The 22,221-nt window shown below is 49.1% G+C and overlaps 1 protein-coding gene across 4 annotated transcripts; it reads right to left on the reverse strand.

The window, feature by feature from the left end:
* Positions 1 to 2,049: 2,049 nt before the first annotated feature.
* Positions 2,050 to 19,685, reverse strand: LOC311435415 (uncharacterized protein). Of its 4 annotated transcripts, XR_014692131.1 has the most exons (10): positions 19,396 to 19,685; positions 18,562 to 19,087; positions 17,868 to 18,096; positions 15,523 to 15,621; positions 14,726 to 14,799; positions 14,150 to 14,295; positions 12,682 to 13,079; positions 10,477 to 10,642; positions 9,867 to 9,954; positions 9,514 to 9,777 (listed from the first exon to the last, which is right to left on the reverse strand). XR_014692131.1 is itself a non-coding variant. In XM_084516334.1 (8 exons), the coding sequence occupies exons 2-6, from the start codon at positions 18,144 to 18,146 to the stop codon at positions 3,032 to 3,034; spliced, it is 249 nt and encodes an 82-aa protein (XP_084372460.1). In that variant the 5' UTR covers positions 18,147 to 19,087; positions 19,396 to 19,685; the 3' UTR covers positions 2,050 to 2,423; positions 2,533 to 2,759; positions 3,012 to 3,031. The 4 variants fall into 4 exon arrangements, 1 of the variants encoding a protein (XP_084372460.1); XM_084516334.1 differs by lacking the exons at positions 9,514 to 9,777; positions 9,867 to 9,954; positions 10,477 to 10,642; ... (3 more) ...; positions 15,523 to 15,621; positions 17,868 to 18,096 and adding exons at positions 2,050 to 2,423; positions 2,533 to 2,759; positions 3,012 to 3,061; ... (1 more) ...; positions 5,165 to 5,218; positions 5,489 to 5,529 and having other exon boundaries at positions 18,133 to 19,087; XR_014692133.1 differs by lacking the exons at positions 9,514 to 9,777; positions 9,867 to 9,954 and having other exon boundaries at positions 10,276 to 10,642.
* Between the last annotated feature and the right edge of the window lie 2,536 nt (positions 19,686 to 22,221).

Raw genomic sequence — 22,221 nt, forward strand, 5'->3', positions numbered from 1 at the left:
GTTCAAGCAAAACTCTTGGGACATAACCAAGAGACAGACAGACAGACAGACAGAAATTGCCTCTCACGTCTGTCCTCACTGACCGCAACCAGCGTCCTGGAAAGCCCCGCAAGCACCGGTCTATTCCTAGGACAACTCCGAAAGCTGAGGCGGGACAAAGTTTAGCCTCTCGTACCAAAGACTGAGCAACAGACAGAGCCTGACAGGCCAGTTCATTCTAGGTCTAAGAGGCTACTACGACTCGGCAGGCACTACGTGCCTTCCTTCCCTTTGCGCTTCCCAGCGCCGAGCAGCTCGCGCTTCCGCAAATTCAATGAAGCCTTGGAGCCGGGGCTGCAGGAAGCTTACGAGCACGCCTTGATTCCACCCCGAGGTCGCTGCCACTTACCTGGGCAGTCGGGACGGACGGGCTGCTCTCTCTCCTGAGAACCCTGCGACCGCAGCACGCCAGCTGCGGCTTTCCTCGCTTTACCCGGTGCCCCACCTTCGCTCGGCAACAAACCCCGCAGGGGTCCTAGCGGCGGGGAGCTGCTTCTGCCCCGGTGAACCGCAGCACAAGGAGAGAGCCGGCTGTCAGGACGCAGGGAGAGGAAAGCCTCCGAGGCGCGGCGCGGCGCAGCCCAACGATCAAGCGCAGCGAGGACCCGCGCCCGGCCTCAACACCCCCCGCCCCTCCCGGCCCGACGCTCCGAGGAGGCACCCCCGGAGGCTCTCGCTCGCCTCACCGCCGGCAACCGCGCTCGCCGCCAGCGGCAACCTGCGCCTCCCGGCGCGCACGGCCCGGCCCCGGCCCGGCCCCGGCCCGGCCGCGCAGCCCGGAGCCCACGTGGCCGCCCGGCAGCGCAGAACTACAGCTCCCAGCATGCCTCGGGACGGAGCACTCCAGCCAATCCAGAGGGGCGTGGGCCACGCGCACGCAACGGCACCTCCTCCTGCTGCCCTCTCTGCCCCCCCCCGCCGCCGCAGCCGCCCCCCTCTCCCCTGTCCCCTCTCCCCCAGCCCCCCGAAGCCGCCCCAGCTCCTCTCGTGCTCCGAGCATCTCCAGCATTTCAGGAACTGGAACCCTGGAACCGCTGACGTCTGGCACGTGTCAGAAACGTGGCAGGAGACGTACTCTGCTGTCGCAAGGCACTTGCAAAGCCGGCCCGACAGCTGAAGCAGACTCACACAGTCCACCGAGCAACTCGGGGCCCCCACTGCTGTCCACTCACCCTCATGCTTCGTTCAAGCTTCCGTGCCTACGCCCTGAGCTACAAGAAACAAAGAGAGAAGGTCACATCCACAATGGATACGCAAACAGTGCGGCACATGCAGAGGACTCAAACACAGAGACCGGAGCCAGACAAATAAAACAAACAAACAAACAAACAAACAAACTGAAGTCCACAAATGCCACAAGGCCGTGAATGCATAGCAGCCCCGGCAGGGGTAATGACAGACATACCCTTTGCAGATGAAAAAGGTGACCCTGCTCAGTCTCTTGGTAATACTGCACCAACACGGTCAAGCCTCTTGTAGCATGTCATCAAGCTGGTTTTAGTCCTCTGGAGAGTTACACAAGTGGGTTGATTCATCTAGAGATTAAAATACAGATCAAACACAGGAGCGTATCCCACCATCCCAAAAAAAAAGTGAGCCAGCAACCTCTGCTACATATCCCTCTATGAAGTGAATTCCAAGCCCTTAGAATTCCAGAAATCCATAGACTCCAGCCTGCCTAGAGAACCCGGCAACTGACTGAAGGAAAAACAAAGCACTTACCCCCAAAGAGCAGCCCAGGCAGAAGGAGCTCTCTGACGGCATACTTGGGGCTCATATACCTTTTGGTCCCACCCAGCACCCAAACCCAATCACCTGGGAAAGGGGAGGGGCAAAGCACATGAAAGTAGAAAGAGGAGGAGCAGCAGCTGTGGTTTATTTACTTATTTATAAGACTTAGCTCAACAGCATGCAGAGGGCAGACAGGAGAACTGGGGTGTTTCTAGAAGCAACAATCCCCATGCTTTCGCTGCAGCTTTGAATATTGAAAGGACAACACAACCAAGCAAGTAACTGAAGCTTTTTCAGCTCGAATTAGCTCAAACTTTTATTTACGCAGAAAGAACAATCTAGGAGCAGAACAGATTATACGCCAACAAAATCAATTCCGTTCCACTCGCAGCAAAAATCACTTACTTCAGCAGGCTATCTGAGAACCAAAAGGCTATGCTGATGGGTCAAAACACACTACAGGACACTGGGGCCGGGCCCTCCGCTGCACCCACTTAAAACCCATCCCTACACTCACCAAGGTGCAACCCCAACCCGAACACAGACGCAGCATTTCAGCCTCAACACAGTTTCCAGAACTGCTGGAAAGCAAGCTTCATCCTCAGCGAGGCGTGCTCAGGCTGCACAGGAGGGGGCTTCGGGCACCTCTTTGCCTACCGAAGAAGACCGCCATCAGCACCTGCTTTGTTCCGATCCTAAAGGCTAACATCACAGCCCACGTCGCCTGGGACACCTGATAAACAGAAGAGAAAGCAGCCATACCGTTTTCAAGCCGTCCCTGCACGTGTCGCTCCTCGATGATCTGCAACCTCTTCTCAAATCCTCAACCGCTTCTGTGGAGAGCCTGCCATGGCACCTGCAAAGCAAGACCCTTCGCAGTCACCTCGTGCTACTTGGCAGTTCTGCTCCAATCCAGCTCACAAACAGCCCGCCCTTCCCGTGCTGCTCTTCAGAGTGCAGCTTGGCCCCTCTGAGCCTGTGCGACACACCTGTGAAACAAAAAGAAAAGCATAGGCTGAAGCAGCATCCAAAGCCACAGCACAGCTGGGACAGTTACTCTCATCTGCTCCCTAACCTCTGCTCCCTCACCTGCCCTCGAGGCAGATGCTTCCATCTGCTCTCTTAGGCCAGCTACAACACCCCTGAAATATCAACAGGATTTTTACTGTACTTTGTGCAGTTAAGTAACTGCAGTGACAACTGCACCCCTAAAGTACCTGCTACATCTGTTCATCGCTCACCTTGCCAAAAGCAGCTCCGGTCAAGTCCCGCGTTGTACACTGTGTTTCAGCTTTAACAAATGAAAACGGTCACAAGATAATCATTCAGCTGCCAGCATTAGCACCCATCCCTCAACAACACAAAGGGACCCCGTTTACAATATTATCATTTCGAAACAGCAGCCCCCATACCTCAGCACACCTCAGAAGTAGACCAAGCCAGTCACCGAGCTGCCTACGGAGCGCTGAACAGTTCCGGAAGGAGCTCTTTCCTGTGACAGGTTCCTCCAAAGGTTTACACTCTACTGGGGACAGGAGAGAAATAAAAATAAAAGTTTCAAAAACCCCTTATCTGTAAGCTTTCAAGATTCCACAGACCTCCTCCTCAAGCACACCGTTCAAGCACTATGCGAGCAGCTGCTCACAAGCAGCTCAACTCTTCCCCCCCACACGCACATCTGACAAACACCACAGAGATGACTGTGCCTGCTGCCCTTCAGTACGTGCGCAGAGGCAGACCAGATGTCTTCGCCAACACAGTCCGGACAATGTATTAGCACACCCATGCACTGCCACGTTAGCTGTCATCACTAACTGCCAGGCAGGACAGCTCCAGACCAAACACATACACACACAGCCACGCCACAAACACTACAAACAAAACACACAACACAAGGCGCAAGAAAAAGTGACCCCCGGAGGGAAGCCCTATGGCAACAGCAAGTCACAACAGGTGCTCTGCACCAGACCCAAGGAGAGACTCAAATGTCACGACACGCGACTGGAAGACACTGCCAGAACTGGGGTGATGGAGGCCTAAAAAGCCTTCCTTCAAGACAAGAGACCAGAAGGATGGGGACTGAAAACCCCATATGATTCAAAGATCGAAGCCGAAATTCCTTTAAGCGGTATATTCTTTATTGCAGCGCTGGATGCACGGGGGGATCTCTCCACCTATCGTGCATACCCAAAGCAGAAAGCAGTCTTGAATTTATACAATCAATCTATCAATATTCTACCGGCGCCTATACATATTCATTGCCTACCCCCGCCTTCCCTCGCTTCTCATGCTAATTAGCCTTTTGGCACCTTGCGCCTGAGTAGAGCCTCCCAAGAACTGTGGGCAGGGGCCTTTGGGACGTGGGCAGGGGTCTTTGGGAGGAAGACCCCGAGTCTTCCTCACATTGTACTTTTCACCTTTGGTCAGGAATCCGCTGAGTTGGCATGTTTCTTAATCGCAAGAGCTGGCTGTTGCTAATTCTTCCCTTTGTTGTGTCTTTATAATGAATTCCAACGTCCAGTTTTGAGATTTATAGTCCTTACATTTGTTTCTCTGTCCGTCTGCCGCTTCCTTATCGTGAGTTCCGGTGTCTTGTTTCGAGATATACAGTCCTTGTCTGGGGACTGTCCTTGCCTCCCCAATACCTCCTTAATCACATAAGACGACGCTTAGGAAATCAATTCCCAAGCAAGAGCTCCTGATGCGGCCCAGATGACTTCCACAAGAGCGAGGATGGAAACAGATGCGATCTCAAACCGAATATGATGCACGAGACCTGAAACAGAACTGCACTTCAAGCAGCGACTGCAAGACAAGAAGTGCTCGGATCAGAGCCACGATGACAAAACAAGCACTGAGGCCCTTCAGCACCGCTACCAAGTCGCCTGTCTGGTCTGTCCAGTGTAAAAAGCTAGAAGGATATCAAGACCCGAGAAGCACAGAACAGACATTGCAGAAGCAACACTACAGGACAGACGAACAGAAGGAAACTGTCCTGCCTGGCGCACGCACTCACGCTACAAAATAATCCCGCTGCTTCTATTAGCCTGGTGACCCAGCCACAAGCAGCCTGAACGTGACCCAGCCTGAACCACCCTCGCAGCGGCACCAAGTATTTTCAGCCAGCTGGCTCCACGCTGCTCTGGCTCCCAGCTCCCATTAGCCACCCCAGATATGCAGATACCAGGTGCCCCCCAACTTAGCTCTCAGGTTGCTGCATGGTAAATTCCCTCCGCCTCAAGAAATACACAGGCACTGGTCGTCATCTTAGTCAATTGCCAGGCTCATCATCAGCTGCAAAAACAGAGTACCAGCATTCACTAGCATGCCGGTCATGATGCCCACCTTCTCCACAACGCTGACTACTGCTGATGCAACATACAACTATGCTCACCTGTTCCTCTCCAAATCCAAGCTCCAACAGTGCAACCAGTATCATCCACACCACCTGGGAAAACAAAGGGATTAAATGATCGTTGCGTTCACAACACATCACCCAATGGTGTGGTTTTTTTGGTGTTGTTGTTTTTGTTATTGTTGGTTTTTGTGTGTGTGTTTCCTGTATTTATTTATTTTTTAGTCTGCTTTAGCTCAACGGCATGCAGAGTGCAGACAAGAAAACTGGGGTGTTTCTAGAAGCAACAATCCCCACGCTTTTGCTGTAGCTTTGAATATTAAAAGGACAATACGACCCAGCAAGTAACTGGAACTTTCTTACCTGGAATTAGCTCAAACTTTTCTTCACATTGAAAGAAAAATCTAGGAGCAGAACAGATTATACACCAACAAAATTGAGTCCATTTCATCCCCAGAAAAAAAATCACATGCTCTCATCCCCTCCTGTACCTCAGCCGCTTGCCTACCCCACGTGGCACACGCTTCCATCTGTTCTCTTTACCCACTTTTAGCACCTCTAAAAGGCAAACTGGAATTTTACTCTATTGGCTGTAGGAAAATAACTGCAGTGACAACCGCGCCCCAAACTGAGCCAGCAGCCCCTACTAAACATCCCTCTCCTAAGTGAATTCCAAGCACTTAAAATCCAGAAATCCATAGACTCCAGCCTGCCTAAACAACCCTGCAACGGACAGAAGGAAAAACAAAGCACTGTCCCCAAAAGAGCAGCCCAGGCAGAAGGAGCTCTCTGATGGCATGCCTGGGGCTCATAGAGCATTTAGCCCCGCCCAGCACCCAAACCCAATCACCTGGGAAAGGGGAGGGGCAAAGCACATGAAAGTAGGAAGAGAGCAAAAGGAGCAGCTGTGTTTTGTTTTGTTTTCCTTTCCTTTCCTTTCCTTTCCTTTGTTTTTTAAAATCTGTTTTATCTCAAAAACATTCAGAGAGCAGACAAGAGACCTGTGGTGTTTCTAGAAGCAAAAATCCCCTTTTGCTTTTGCTGCAGCTTTTAATGTTGAACTGATAACGGCACCAAGCAAGTAACTGAAACTTCTTCAACTGGAATTAGTTTAAACACGCTCACCGTCATCTGCAAACACAGAGAACCAGCATTCACTAGCCCTAACCCTAACCCCAACCCTCACCCTAAACTCTAACCCTAGCCCCAGCCCTAGTCCCTAAGCCCAACCCTGGTTCCCGAGAACTTCATTTCCAGGCATGCTCTGGGCGCTCAACATGGCCTCCCGGAGGTCCGGAGTCCCAGAACTACATTTCCCGGCATGCTCCGGGCACCCAACATGGCCTCCCGGAAGTTCGGAGGCCCAGAACTACATCTCCCGGCATGCTCCGGGCAGTCAACACGGCCTACCGGAAGCCTGGTGCCGGAAAACTACACCTACCAGAATTCCCTGGACAGCCAGCACGGCCAATCAGAGGCCGAGTTCTCGAGAACTACATTTAACAGCGCTCACTGTAACCCTAGCCCTTCCCGCCCTTACACAAAAAAGCCTCAAGCCCTATCCCTAAACATCCTCGAAACCCCTACGGACCTAACCCAAACTATTTACCACACTAAACCCCTGAAGTCCTATGCCTAAAACCCCTAACCCAATAAATTAAGACGCTCAAATCCCAAACCCGCAAAATTGAGATGCTCAAATCCCAAACCCCAAAAAATAGGACGCTCAAATCCCAAACCCCCTTCCAAAAAAGAAAAAGAAAAATCAAGAAAAAAAAAAAAATCAAACAAAACAAAAACAACAAAAGGGGTAGATCTGGTGGCATCTGCCCTGTAACCCTGCAAAAATCACGAGGGACCTAGAACAACAAAGCAAACGCACAAAATAACATTGACATCCTATCCATAAATGTGCTATAACAATTAATCACCTCCAAAGAGCTTCAAGCAATAAATGCACATACTACTAGATCGGTTTCCTCTAAAAGATCGTACCAGACCCTGACCCACCAAAAGAACCCTGCATGTAGCTAACAGAAGCATCAACAAAGCACTGACCCCAAAGAGCAGCCCGGGCAGAAGGAGCTCTCTGATGCCGTGCCTGGGGCTCCTATACCATTTGGCCCCGCCCAGCACCCAAACCCAATCACCTGGGAAAGAGGAGGGGGCAAACCACAAGAAAGAAAGCAGGAGCAGCAGCAGCTGTGTTCTTTTATTTATTTATTTATTTGGTTTTTTTGTGCCTATCCCTAGTTTACAGCATGCAGAGTGCAGACAAAAGAACTGGGGTGTTTCTAGAAGCAAAATTTACCGTATTTATGCCTCAGCTTTGAACATAGAAAGGACAATACAACCAAGAAAGTAAATGAAATATTTTCCACGGGAATTAGCTCAAACGTTAGTGTTAGGTCAGAGGTTGGACTCAATGATCTTGAGGTCTCTTCCAACCTAGAAGATCTGTGATTCTGTGTGATTTACATATGAAGAAAAATCTAGGAGCGTAGGAAATTACACAGCAAAAAAAACAACGACGTAATAAGCAACGCGCATGCACGGCCCCACGGCCGCCTGCAGTACTCGTTTTCCACCAGCAGGAGGCGGCAGAGGGCGCCCCCGGGCCCCACCGCGCATGCGCCCCCCTCGGCCGCCTGCAGTACTCGTTTTCCACCAGCAGGAGGCGGCAGAGGGCGCCCCCGGGCCTCACCGCGCATGCGCCCCCCTCGGCCGCCTGCAGTACTAGTTCTCCACCAGCAGGTGGCGGCAGAGGGCGCCCCCGGGGCCCCACCGCGCATGCGCGCCCCCCGGCCGCCTGCAATACCCGATTAAAACCAGCAGGTGGCGGCAGAGGGCGCCCGCGGGCGTCACCGCGCATGCGCGCCCCTCGGCCGCCTGCAGTACCCGATTAAAACCAGCAGGTGGCGGCAGAGGGCGCCCGCGGGCGTCACCGCGCATGCGCGCCCCTCGGCCGCCTGCAGTACCCGATTAAAACCAGCAGGTGGCGGCAGAGGGCGCCCGCGGGCGTCACCGCGCATGCGCGCCCCTCGGCCGCCTGCAGTACCCGATTAAAACCAGCAGGTGGCGGCAGAGGGCGTCCGCGGGCGTCACCGCGCATGCGCGCCCCCCGGCCGCCTGCAGTACTTGCTTCCCACCAGCAGGTGGCGGCAGAGGGCGCCCGCGGGCGTCACCGCACATGCGCGCCCCCCGGCCGCCTGCAGTACTCGTTTTCCACCAGCAGGTGGCGGCAGAGGGCGCCCACGGGCGTCATGCGGCATTCGTGGCGCCCGGCAGCCTGCAGTACTCGCTTCCCACCAGCAGGTGGCGGCAGAGGGCGCCCCCCGGGCCCCACCGCGCATGCGCGCCCCCCGGCTGCCTGCAGTACCCCTTCACCACCAGCAGGTGGCGGCAGGGGGCGCCACCGGACCCCACCGCGCATGCGCGCCCCTCGGCCGTCTGCAGTACTCGTTTTCCACCAGCAGGTGGCGGCAGAGGGCGCCCGCGGGAGGCCTTGTCGGGCGGATCACAGCTCGCCTACTGTGCCATTCGGAGCTTGTGGCTGTATTTTTTCCAACGTATTTGCTACCCACACCCCGCGGGGCAGCTTGTCTTACAAAGAATTCTCTCTGTTAATATTCTCTTTAAGGCGGGCACGAAGCATCCACTGCTCTTCTAAGCAAGCAACCTTCCTTCTGTGCTCCCTTCGGGATGCAGGACTATGTGCACTCAGATTTATTCCACTCATTTTTCTTCCCCTTTTCATTGGCACAGTCTCCAAGGACGCCTGGCTTTCTTCTCACAGACTCGCGTCCGTTTCAGTGTAAGGCATCTTTTCCCTCCGCTGCTCTAATCCAAATTCAAATTATCCAGATAAAACAATAGCGAGGTAAGAGAGAACTGGCTGAGTTAAAGTCACCATCTTTCTGTAACTAATTTAGCAGACAGCTGTACCACATCAGAGGAGGAGGTTTAGATGCTAACCAGGTCAGGCACATCACGGTCAAGTGAGCGCCCCCGGAATCACTAAAGAAACTTAAGGAAGAATCTACTAGAAGAAAGCTGTCTCCTCTTACCACCACCTATTTAAAAGATAGTGTAGTACAGGCAGTTCTACGTGCATAAAACCACATACACACAGTATACCTGACCCAAGTAAATTCCCTCTGAGAAGTCCACCATTAAGCAAAAGAGGTGTATTGTGGTGACATACAGCTGCCGTGTAATGATCCTGAAGGGATGAATCGCCCTATGTATTCCAAGGTACTCCTGTGGTTCGTTTGTTTTTTTTTTCAAGTACGTTCCCGCTAAGAAAAGAGTTCAGAATTGTTTATAACGAGTTCGTTCCAAGTGTCACTTTCTCACTTAACGTAGTAATAAAGATACGCTGCTGCTTTTGGATTTTATTTCCTTCTTGAATCTCACTGGTGTAATTCCAATGGTCAAACAACCTCTTCCAGAAAGACCAGCCCACTGCTTCACAGGAGAAGGAAAAGATGTCTCACACACGCTGGCTAGTACTAAAAAGAGTAATAGGAAGAGAAGTTCAGGCCATCAATGTAAGTATGTTTCCCTGCCTCTTCTGCTGGCTGGTCAAGTGGAATCCTCAGGACAGCCCCAGTACCTTGTGAAGAGCTTCTTAACGCCAGCACAACTTCAACCTGTCTTTTAAAAGAAAGCTGTTAAAGGAGCAGGAGACTGTTTTTAAATGAGAACAACCGAAAATAAAATTATCTGAAGAGCCACTTACTACTGGCATATTACCGTTTAAAAGGAAAATATTAATTACGTGCAGGTGCTCCAGTCTTCGTTGCATTTTCTGTGATTCACAACATTACCTTTGAACAAAAGAGTAAGAGGAACGGAAGGGAGGATATTAACTCGGGTAACCAAGGATTTGGTAAGCTGGAACTTGGTGTCTTTAACACTTTAGCCTTGGAGCAAAAATGTACACCCTGTACAGGCTGAGCTGACTGATGAGGCAGGTGCTCCAGGGTACGTGCTACCGGGAGGTAAGTAACAAACACATTCCGCAGCTATTACCAGAAGTGGGGTTTCAGGATATGCAGACTGGTTTCACAAAAAATATTAGCGGTCTGTTGGTGACAGACAATTGGAGGAATTCAGCGCTGCCCATTACAGACTCCTCAGATCAGCACTTAACGAGAATTAATAAAACGGTTTATTTTTTTTTTTTATATATATATATATATATACACACACACACATATACACACACACACACACACACACCCCTATGTTCAAAAAAATGCATACAGTTAAAATATCAAATTAGTGATCCGGTAACAACACTGTTCAAAACCAATCTCTTTTGTATGAACATTAAAATAAATGCACACTTTTAAAAGCATTTCTTTTTAGTGCTTCCAAAGCACAGCGTGTGCCAAGGCAAGGCCACCTGAAGAATCTCCGTCCTCCTCACGGGATGAAAGAGAACTGAAGTCAGGGACCTGGGAAGCCTCAGGTGCGCTTTCATAATGTCCGCAGATAAAAACAGAAGAGAGTCTGAGGTAGATTGTTTAGTAACCACCAAGTGGTAACAGTCACAGGGCTGTCTTTAGCTTTCATTAACACAACAGCAGTTTCTTTACTCTCGATCTACGCTGAATCTCAAGTTTAAAGGCATGGCTAGCAGTTCTCGGGAACAAGGCCCTCGTCTCTGTGCTGGCAACATGCAATATTACCAGTGCAGGTGTTTCTGGGAGTTTTGTTTGTTTGTTTTTTTATTGGGGGGGGGGGGGGGGGACACACAACAGATGGGATCTCTCCACAATGCAGACACTGTGTGCATTTGACAGTGCCCCATTTTAGTGCGATCCACTGCCTATTGCACGTAAAACGGCTAATGACAGTATTCAAGTGAGTAAATTCTCACCACCTGCAGGAGGGGCAGCAATGGTTATTTTTTTCAGCCTGTTGAGCAAAGAGCACCCTCCACAGGAAAAAAGCCACACCTTTCATAGCACGTCCCTAAGGTTACAGCCCAGCTTCTGCCGATAGAGGTTCGTAAAGTTAAAGCTCTGCTGCTTCTTCTCGGACTCTGACAGTAAGATCACTTGACCGCCAGGATGGCGAGGGCAACAGCTACGTCCTCTTCCACTCTTCTGCGGCACAGCAAACTCATTCCCGGTCCGTATTCCTCTGGCTGGTACACTATTATCTACCGTTCACCTGATTAACTCTGTTGGGTAGGCTGTTGAACTCTAGCTCCTCTAGCGTTCTCTCTAAGTGCTGTATTAAGACACGATTTTTAAACCTAGGGAAGTAATTTCATTTCTTCTTCCAAAAACAGCAGTTAAATAACTCAGTATTATTTGGCCACGACAAACAGTATTAGCGGAGGCTCTCTGTTTCCAGCATGGAAGAGCTTCCCTCATTTCTGACATCAGAATGGCAAATTTAATTTGATACAGCCATCTTTCCCCAACCCACGCAAATTCTGGGTCTTTCTTCCATAACCACCCGTATCTTTCTATTTCACACTTCAGCTCTAGGTAACGACCATTTACTTCAGAAAAATACAACGGCAGTTTGACCGCTGAAACTGTAATAATTTAAGTATGTCAAAACAAAACACTTGTTTTGGAAAAGACTGAGATTTGCTATCATGAACAACGTTAGCGTTTAACTCCGAATCATTCGTATCTATACAAACCTTGCTCCTTCCCTTATAGCAAATTCAATGAAATACTTCTGAGTTTCCATCCGTCCTTGTACGTACCTCCTCAAGAAGAGAGAAGATTTTTTTCACGATCTTAAAGAAGAGATCCAAACAGATATTAGAAACAGATCTTGTAAATGCATTTTCAGTAAATCTCAACAGCCAAAGGAAAAACAACAAAGCCTAGAGTTTCCCATTTCTGCATACAGTAATGCACGTAAGAAAAAAAAGCCAGCATACCAATAATTTGAAGTGATATCGATTAGCTGATATTCAAATGTAACGCTGAATTTTGTTCTCTTAAAAGAGCAGTATCTAGAAACACCTGCCCTTGGAAAATGCAGACTAGGTTTAATCAGCAGAGAAGCCTTGTATCTCCACGAACACGCTGCCATGATCAGCAGTTAATAGAAACAAAGGGATACCGAGCCATGTTTCAACCTAGAGCTGTCATTTTTGAAAGCAGAGGTTTAAGATAACTACTCTTTACAAGATGACCGATCTATGTGGAGCATGAGCACGATTGTCTCGTATAAAGTTTAACAAAAAAAAAAAAAAAGTAGCGCAAAAGAATGAACCGGACACCTTAGATGTGAAACAACAGTATTTTTTCATTGGTTTCTGTGTTTTCTTCTCTGAACCAACTATGAAAACACGAATGGTGCTGTGACTAAGCCTGCTTAAGAGTGCTGCAGTAAGGACGGTGAGGATATAAAGTTGGACTGTGAATACATGTACTTACTTTCTTGTTCTTCCACTACTTGTACACGAGTAATCAAAAATCATTCCAAATCTGAGGTTTTATTTTCAAAATAGATCCTCATTTCAAGAAAAAGTCTGCTGTACCCCTAGCCTATTTTTAATACACTAATAAAGAACTTACTTCTTCCACGTTTGCTAACCTCTTTCACCACTCTGATTTTAATACCAGCATCGCTTCCCTCCAACATTGTAGGTGTTATTTTAAATCAATTTGGCACAGATTCAGAAGTAGACTCCATCACTCGTTTTTGGTCATCTCCAGCCACGCTGTAATTTAGAGGCCCTCGAACAAGTGCATTGGTACCAGGTTTACGATCCAAGCCATCTTTGCATCATTTAAGCAATTGAACTCATCATGTAGAGAGTCTAAGTCACCAGGTGACATTTCATCCTCTCCCTTAACAGCTGGAACCGAAGAAGCCATTTGCACAGACAAGCCATCAATTTGCTCTTCCAGCAACTGACAGTTTTCTGCTTTCTTCTCTCCATTACCATCTTGGACAGTACTGATACCAGCGTCTGAAAATTAAGAAGGAGCTTAGTAGTGCATATAACTGCAGGATCAAAAAACACAGAAGGACGTTATTCTGCATCCCTTCTTGTTGAAAGTACTGTGGAGAGAGTTACTCAGCACTGTCAGATCACTTCAGTAGTTTTATTCACCCTTTGACGCAACCACAGGAATACCTCCTTTTGGGCTGCTACCGTCTCATATGACTGTCGTGAAGTTATTTGCTGTATTCCCATTTCAGTGACTAAAGCAAACTAAAGTTTCCCCTCCTTCCCCCAGTTCCAGCAAATTTTTCTTTCGACTCTGCTGCAACAGGTGGGTAAATTACTATTTGTGAGAAATTTAAAATTTTTTTTTTTTTTTTTTACACACTTTCCTTCCCCACTTCTCCCTTCCCCACTATAGAATACACAAATGAGAATTAAAAGCTGAAATGAAATCCTTGCTACCGCCAAACCATCGTGGTGAAAGGTTTCAGCACTTTTTAGAAACAGTTCCAAATTATTGCTCATTCAGGACTTCGTTACCTATAGCAACAGCCTGTTTGTCTAAGCCGACCAAAGAAATTCAGTCCCAATTAACTCTAAAACTTACGTGTCCTTTTGAATTAACACAGAAAGCACGGAGACCTTTTTTTTTTTTCCTGCACATTATGTCCATTTATGACCACACAAGTTCCTGTACTACAACAACTCCAACATACTTTTATTTGTTGGCATGCCTTTGAGGTTCAGATATGGTGACGGAGATCCAGCAGCACAGGGTGGCCCTTTCCCACCAACATGGTTTGTCACAACAGTGACTGTGGCCGTCGCAATAGCGGCGACGTGCTACGCCTTCTCTCTTTAGTGATGCTGGAGTATTGGGCTCTCCAGGACGCTTGATCTTATTCTGAGGCCCAGCAACAAATTTATCTGCTTCATCTATCATCGTACCCTGAAAAGACTTTTTTTTTTTTTTTTTTTAATATAAGTAAAAAACAATTGCTTCGTCAATTCACTACCAGAGTATTTGCCTCCGTGTTACAATTCAGTTACTTTTCAAATAATGATACAGCAGATAGCAAGACTTCTCCTACCTTCTCATCCTGTTTGAACAGACTGCCAAGTGTATGAAGAAGCCTTTTTGGTTGATCTGGATCAATCTCCCGAAGGGGTGAAGGCATCATTTTCAACTACTCCTGATGATTTCCCCTTTGAGCAACAGGAACGCCGTGAAGGCAGTCTGCAGCAGAACAAGGTATCTAAATTTAGTCTACCTTAAGACTAAGGAAATACAAGCCTCGCATGCTTCCATTTCCAGTGTTAGCATTTAAGATCTAGAAATCACTATTTCCTCCCTCTACAAAACAAAGGAAAAGCAAAAGGCAAATAAAGCCCCTCTTTCCTTTCACCATCACTATAAGAACATCTACTGCATCCTGTTGCACAGGAAAGCTCACCCATGAAACTGAATTTTCAAATTCCAAGCACGCACAACATGTTTTGTGACAGAAGGCAGAAATTTCATTCTTTTCCTTCGGAATCTAGGGAAGGACGACTGACCCAAGAAACGATGCAAAGTCTACTTCCTCTCCCACACCGAGGACAGAAACACTACTTAGGTGAATTAAATAGCTGTACCAGAATATTAATAAATAATTGTGTCCATTTACCTTCATCCTGCCCCACGATATCCCTGTGTGTTTTCAGAAGATTGGTTCTCATTCCGGTTAGCTGATCTAGAAGACTGTGACAAGACATATCATATGCATTTCTGAATGCCCGTGGCTTCAAATCCTAGTTTTATAATAAAACAAGTAACTTTCAGTTAACCCGCGAGTTCTCACGCACAAAGAAATTGCTCTGTGGGCTGTACTACCGTTAACTACTAAAAAACAAAACAAAACAAAAAAAAATTCCAAAACAACTTCAGACATTCTGAACGTATTCTGAAACAACTTTCTTTCCATCTCTCCGGAAAGAGCTTTCCTCCTATCTGTGACAAAGGAAAAAAAAAAAAAAAAAAAGTTGTGATCGCGGGAGTCGTTACACAAAGCCACACTCTGTGAATTCACTACTACAGTTAAGATCATTTTTAGTCAAAAATACCTCGGCAGCAATGCTATCACTGCAAACATAGCGTTGCCAAAAAAAAAAAAAAAAAAGAAATTCAACTCAAGATATAGGAGAGGGCGAGCTAAAAGCACAAATAACATGACCGATGGAGGCTGCAACAACCACCTGGTAGATGGTTGTCCACAGCCCTCGGATTGCACGGTCGTCTTTCCTGACAAACGAATACTGGAAGAACAGAAAAGATACACCGTGTGTCCGCAAAAGCCTTCGGGGAGACTACTGAAAGGAAAACCAAACCAAAAAACTAGGAACAGCAAGTGGCGTATACGTCAGTTTTGTTAACAGAGCACCACTAATGTACCAGGAATTTCCACATTCTTCGCCCCTCCTCTACCTTGAAAATGTCACCCAATTCTGTCAGTGTCTTCACCATCAGCATTTATTTATTTATTTCGTTTTTCACGTGGACATCCGAGGAAAACATTTCGAGTCCCTGTCATCGAGGAAGAAGAGGAGAGGGGGGGGAAAAAAAAAAAAAAAAAAAGAGAGATGAGGGGGGAAGAAGCACTGCCATTCCTTTCCTCGGTAACGCGAGCAAAAAGCTCAGGCGCTCAGCAACAACGTGCTTTGAAAGATAAAACACAGAAGAAACTGCACGTTATTTAGTCTCAGCTATAGAGTCACGTGTATTTGTACCTGCTCATTTATTCATCTGCCAGTGTATTTTAGTACAAACGCTACAGAACATAGAAACCGCAAGGTTACTACTACCTTTTGTGACCGACGCGATCTTTGGCAGGAACAGCTATCGAAAAAGAACCAACAAAATCCCCTTCGTCGACAGCCATCCGAACCTTTATCGTCTAACAGCAGTCCTACAAACATCCCCTGGGATGCTCAACTCCTGAAACTTTCTGTTCAACTTGAGGCAGAACAAGCCCTTACCCTGGGCACCTTCACCCAGCTCTCCACTGCTAGCAGAGTAGCACCCTGATACTGTCCAGGACGCGCTGCAGCAGCCTACTCGCTTACGCGTATTTACTGCAGCCTGGTTCGAGACGCGCACAGAGGGACCCACGAAAAATCCACCCTTTCCTTCAGAGAAGTAAATACATACATACATACGGACGACACGGTAAGGAAGAAAAGCTGAACACACAGCATGCGGTCCTTTACCGTGGGGCAGATCCAGCATCAGCACAAGGAGCTTTGGGGCACGTGAGCGATCATCTACACCGGCCATCGCGACAAGCCAAACTCACGCACACGAGCCTCGACCTAAAAACACAGAACACATTAAGTTCCTTTATAGCTTATGGAAGTAACAACCAGCATCTTAGATGCAGTTGGATAGTTGGATTGCATCAGCTTAGGGACTGCCTCCTTCAAAACGCACAGGGGGGTGGGGAAACCAGTCTTGGAAACCTGTTGCCTAACAGGAAGGAGACTGTTGTCTTCTCCTCCATAGGTGACGTTCTTCCAAGCATCGTCCTGCTCCTGGATTTTACCAGCCGCGACGGGATGGTCCTACCGGCGTGAGTCGGGAACGCTTCCCACGGGGTTTCTGTGACACTGAAGTAAGTTTTCCGCAGGTACAAGTAACGCAGCACGAGACGGCAAGGAAGCTAAGGCACCGTCTGCAGCACAGCACGTGTGCGATATTGGGCCTGAGGGGACCAGTCAAAGCCTGCAGTAATCGCTGAACAGGTGGGCAAGCAGGGAGCCCTACGGGAAACAAAGCTCACGTTCTGCAAAGCTCTTTTCCCGTCAAGAAGACGGCCTTTTCTATTCAGCGCATTTACTGAACTTTAGGCTACTTCCCATTCGCTTTGGCAAGTTAGCCTTTGCGTAAGCCAAGAGGTTTTAAACTGCCAAGCACCACTGATGGTTCTTGTTCTCCAACAACAGGGAATTTCAATCAGGGCACTCGTTAACAGGAAAGCCTGGCTCTGTTTCACACAAATCACGTACCTAAACCACGGAGACAGGAGTCTGCAGGAAGAACTCTTTAAAAGGTGAACTTAAAGAGAAGGATACTACTCATTTTTCCACAACTTCTGCAAGGACTGCGGCAAAAAAAGGCTGAACCAGGGACGTCTCTATCATCATCCCCTCTAGAATTCAGCAACTCCATACAGTTATGGGGCAAATACCACAGCTGCAGCGCAAGACAAACAAAGACCTCGAAGGTCACGTTTCTGCCTGCGTACCGAGTTCCGCTGGGAAGACCCCCCACCTCTGGAAAGACCCCCAGCCGCTCAACTCCCAAGCAACGTTGCCACGGCCAGTGCTTACGCAGAGTTTTGCTCTCTCTCGCTGCTCAGTACAGGCCCAAGGCCTCCTTTATTGCACACAGTTCAAGCAAAACTCTTGGGACATAACCAAGAGACAGACAGACAGACAGAAATTGCCTCTCACGTCTGTCCTCACTGACCGCAACCAGCGTCCTGGAAAGCCCCGCAAGCACCGGTCTATTCGTAGGACAACTCCGAAAGCTGAGGCGGGACAAAGTTTAGCCTCTCGTACCAAAGACTGAGCAACAGACAGAGCCTGACAGGCCAGTTCATTCTAGGTCTAAGAGGCTACTACGACTCGGCAGGCACTACGTGCCTTCCTTCCCTTTGCGCTTCCCAGCGCCGAGCAGCTCGCGCTTCCGCAAATTCAATGAAGCCTTGGAGCCGGGGCTGCAGGAAGCTTACGAGCACGCCTTGATTCCACCCCGAGGTCGCTGCGACTTACCTGGGCAGTCGGGACGGACGGGCTGCTCTCTCTCCTGAGAACCCTGCGACCGCAGCACGCCAGCTGCGGCTTTCCTCGCTTTACCCGGTGCGCCACCTTCGCTCGGCAACAAACCCCGCAGGGGTCCTAGCGGCGGGGAGCTGCTTCTGCCCCGGTGAACCGCAGCACAAGGAGAGAGCCGGCTGTCAGGACGCAGGGAGAGGAAAGCCTCCGAGGCGCGGCGCGGCTCCTGAGAAGACGGGAAAACAATGGGAAAGCTGCTTACCTCTGAGAAGTCATCCTCAATCTTTGTGCCTCAGATGTTTATCTCACACGCTCGGTACATGAGTTAGCGGTCTCAGTACATTTGAAGGCTTCTTACCTCTGAGAAGTCCCCCAGGCTTTCTTCCACCAGATGATGGCTTTCCCGGGGACATGCAGCCCTGCATGGAAAGATCCCTGCCCAAGCAGCTCAAGGCCTGCAATGCCATGCACGTGCAGCTATTCTCAGGAAGATGCGCGTGCAGCTTTAAAGCCTGAACAGCAAATAGCAAGCATTTCTTTGGGGCAGGTTTTCCATCATCATCTCCCTCTGCAGGAAAGGGAAAAGTCGCTCCCCTCAGCTGCTCCTCCTCTCTTAACATTCCTAACATCCCCCCCCCATCCCACCTTCCCCTGCTGATTTTGCTCCTCTTGGGTCACTGCCTGCCTCCACCTTCCAGAGCAGCTCCTTCTCATTGAGTTCTCCTTCTGTGTCCTGTCCCCGGCTGCTCCCACGCCATGGTGCTCTTGACGGTGACATTAGCTGTCGTTCGGATCTCCTTCCCACTTGCTACCCAGTCTGCAGTTATCCCCATCGTGGGAATGGCAAACAACCTTGCAGGTCATCTGTATTCAATGAGCTGAAGGATCCGTTTACCCAGAAGATTTTGACAAGAGATTACAGAAACAGAGTCACTCCTCTGCACAACGCATTCCCCTTTCCAAAGAGACGCAAAGACGGCACAGGTGACCTCCCTGTAACTTTTTCAATTTCGGCACAGGTTTGTGGTAAGTATTAAGAAAAATAACAATAGAAAGAGAAGACCAGTAGTCTTGACAAGTTCACGAAGTCAGGAGAACTTGCCCAATCAACCCCAAACTGTTCGCTAGAGTAGCTTGATAGTCCATGTCCTTTTGAAAGCCAGATGAGGACGCGCGCATTCTGCTGTTTCCTGTCTGTGTTCTCATTCTGGCTGAACCTGGCAGGTGGACAGAGCAAATGGCTGAGTGGTGCTTTTCTCCCCACCATGGGAGACTCAGGAAGAAAAAGCAGTCAAAGCTCAGGGTTCAGATAAAAAGACAGTTTAATAGGACAAAGAAGGCAGGGAAAGCATAACAACGATGATGATGAGGGAACATTGCAAAGCAAGCGATGCGAGATGCTACTGCTCACCACCTGCTGACTGATGCCCAGCCCTCCCCGAGCAGCGGTCCCCCCTCCGACCCTCACCATCCTGTTCCCCACCGTTCCACGGGACAGGTTAAGAAAGGGCAGCAGGACACTCACCGCAGCTCCTGCTCTGGGTGCCACCGGGACGATTTCGCGGTTCAGGCATTTCCCACTCGCTCTTTCCCCCGGCTTTCTACTCCGTAAGGATCCGGAGGCTGAGCTGTCACCCCCCCAAGGAGAACACAGGGGTGTGACAGGCCTTACGCGGGCCAAAGCGACAGCGACAACGGGGTCAGACGCTGCGCAGTGACCGAGGCGGCTGCCCAGCTGCGCAGGACTACAGTTCCCAGCATGCCTCGGGACGGAGCAGCCCAGCTGCCCCCGCGGGGACTCCGGAACGCCCCCCCCCCCGGTGCCGCTCCCTCCTCTCCTCTCCCTCTCCTCTCCTCTCCGTGCTCTCCCTCTCCCGTCCCTTTTCGCCCAGGCTCACCGCCGCCAGACCCCACGGCCCCGCGGAGCACGGGTCCGGCACGGCAAGGCACGCCCCCCGCCCCACACAAGCGCTCTCGCCCCAGGAACCGCCGACCTCACGGCGCTCCGCCCGCCGCCTCGCCCCACGCGCCGTCCCGGGGCGGCCCCGACCACCAAACTCGGTGCGGTGCCGCGTCCCGTCCCGTCCCGAGCTGAGGCGACGCAACTTCCGCCCCGGCGCAGGGCGCCGCCATTTTCCCGCGGGCAGGGGCACTAATGAGAATGCCGGGGGCACTGGCGCTACCACGCATGCGCGGCGCCGCTCAGCCTGCAGTACCGCTTTTTTGGCCAGAGGGGGCGGCAGAGGGCGACGGGGCGCTACTGCTCATGCGCCGAGCCGCTCAGCCTGCAGTACCCACCTTTCACCAACAGGTGGCGACAGAGGGCGCTATCGCGCCGCGCCGTTGCGCCTGCAGTAGCGCTTTCTCGCCAGCAGGTGGCAGCAGGGGGGGGGGCGCCAGAAGAACTAGAAATAGCAAGTAGCTAGTACGTCAGTTTTGTTAAGAGTAACATTAAAATACTAGAAATTTCCACATTCTTTACCCTTTATGTTGCAAATATCACCCAAAACGGTCAGTGTTGACCATTAGCAATTTTTTTACAGAGAAGTAACTGCACGTTATTTAATCTTATCTATAGAGTCACGTGTATTTGTACTTGCTAATTTATTCATCTGCCAGTTTACCTTGCTACAGATGCTACGAACTGTATAAACTGCAAGCTCATGTTTTATAACTGATAATGATCTTTGGTAGGAATAGCTATCTGAAAGAGCAAATAAAATCCCATTCATCCACAGTCATCTGAACTTTTATCATCTAAAAACAGTCCTACAAACATCCCCCGGGATGCCCAACTTCTGAAATTTTATGTTCAACTTGAGGCAGAACAAGCCCTTACCGTGGACACCTACGTCTTGCTCTCCACTGCTAGCAGAGTAGCATTGTGATACTGTCCACTACGCTTTGCAGCCTACTCGCTTATGCATATTTACTGCATCCTGGTTTGATACAATCATAGAGAGACACACAAAAAATCCACTATTTCTTTCAGAAAAAAAAAAAAAATTTAAATTAAATTAAATTAAATTAAATTAAATTAAATTAAATTAAATAATAAAATAACTACAACACAGTAAGGAAGAAAAGCTGAACACACAGGATGTGGACCTTTATGGGATGTAGATCCAACATCAGCACATGGAGTTTCGGGGCATGTGAGTGATCATATACACCAGCCATTGGGACAAGCCAAACACGCACATGAGCCTTGATTTAAAAAAACAAACAAACAAACAAACAAAAATAAGTTCCTTTATATATGGAAGTAAGACTTACAGCTTAGATGCAGTTAGATTGCATTGGCTTAGGGACTACCTCCTTCAAAATGCACAGGGGGGTGGGGAAAACAGTTTTGAATGTCTCCAGAGAAGGAGACTCCACAGCCGCTCTAGGCAACATGTGCCAGTGTTCTGTCACCTTCACAGTAAAGAAATGTTTTCTCATATTCAGCTGGAACTTTCCATGTTTCAATTTTTGCCCGTTGCCTCTTGTCCTGTCTCTGGGCACTACTGAAAAGAGTCTGTCCCTATCTTCACAGTCCAAACGGTTCCTACAAGGCATTGAAGGCAATTTTCTGACACAGGTGGTGGAGGAGCCAATGAGGAGGGATGTGCTCTTGGACCTTGTCCTTACCAACAGGGATGGGCTTGTTAGGGATGTGAAGGTCGGGAGCAGCTTGGGATGCAACGACCATGAGATGATGCATGATACATGAGACAAGTGATGAAGTCTGCCACACTGCAAACTACTCTTCCCAGAGCTAAATGCCAAAGGCTGCTTACTGTTAAAGCAGTTTCCTGATATGAATAACTGATGACAGCACTATCAAATTTATTTTAGTGCTAGTATTTATACCCTACTAAACCTGCAAGAGATGTTACAAAAACAAAAGAAAAGAAAACAAAACAGTGTTCAGAGGCACACCAGTATGTCACACCACATCCCTCGCAGCATAACAAAATATTTCAAATTAAAGGATTTTTCAAATTCCTTCTAACTGAACAGCATTGCCCCCCACCTTCCATAGGCCTGACATAGGTACCATCTACTAGGCAGCCTGCCTTAAAGCATCGCTCGTCTGCCATACACGTGCACCAAGCTAAGCAAGATCCCAGTATGCTTTGGCAGCTAACTTTCCTCAAACTTCATCTGATTCAGTATTGTACAGGACATCCTGCTCACTGCACTCCTCTGCTCCAATCTGGTTGGCAAGAAGATCAGTCTTCTTGCTAAGTTATAAGAGGTGTTCAATGAGTACTGCAAATTGACTAGGTATCGGAGGAGATTAGAAATAGCACAGATTCAATCCCAGAAACAGCCTGAAACAACCCCTTGGAGAACAGTGACTATT

The sequence above is a fragment of the Aythya ferina genome (assembly GCF_964211825.1).
Source record: "Aythya ferina genome assembly, chromosome: 4".
NCBI classification, from domain to species: Eukaryota; Metazoa; Chordata; class Aves; order Anseriformes; family Anatidae; genus Aythya; species Aythya ferina.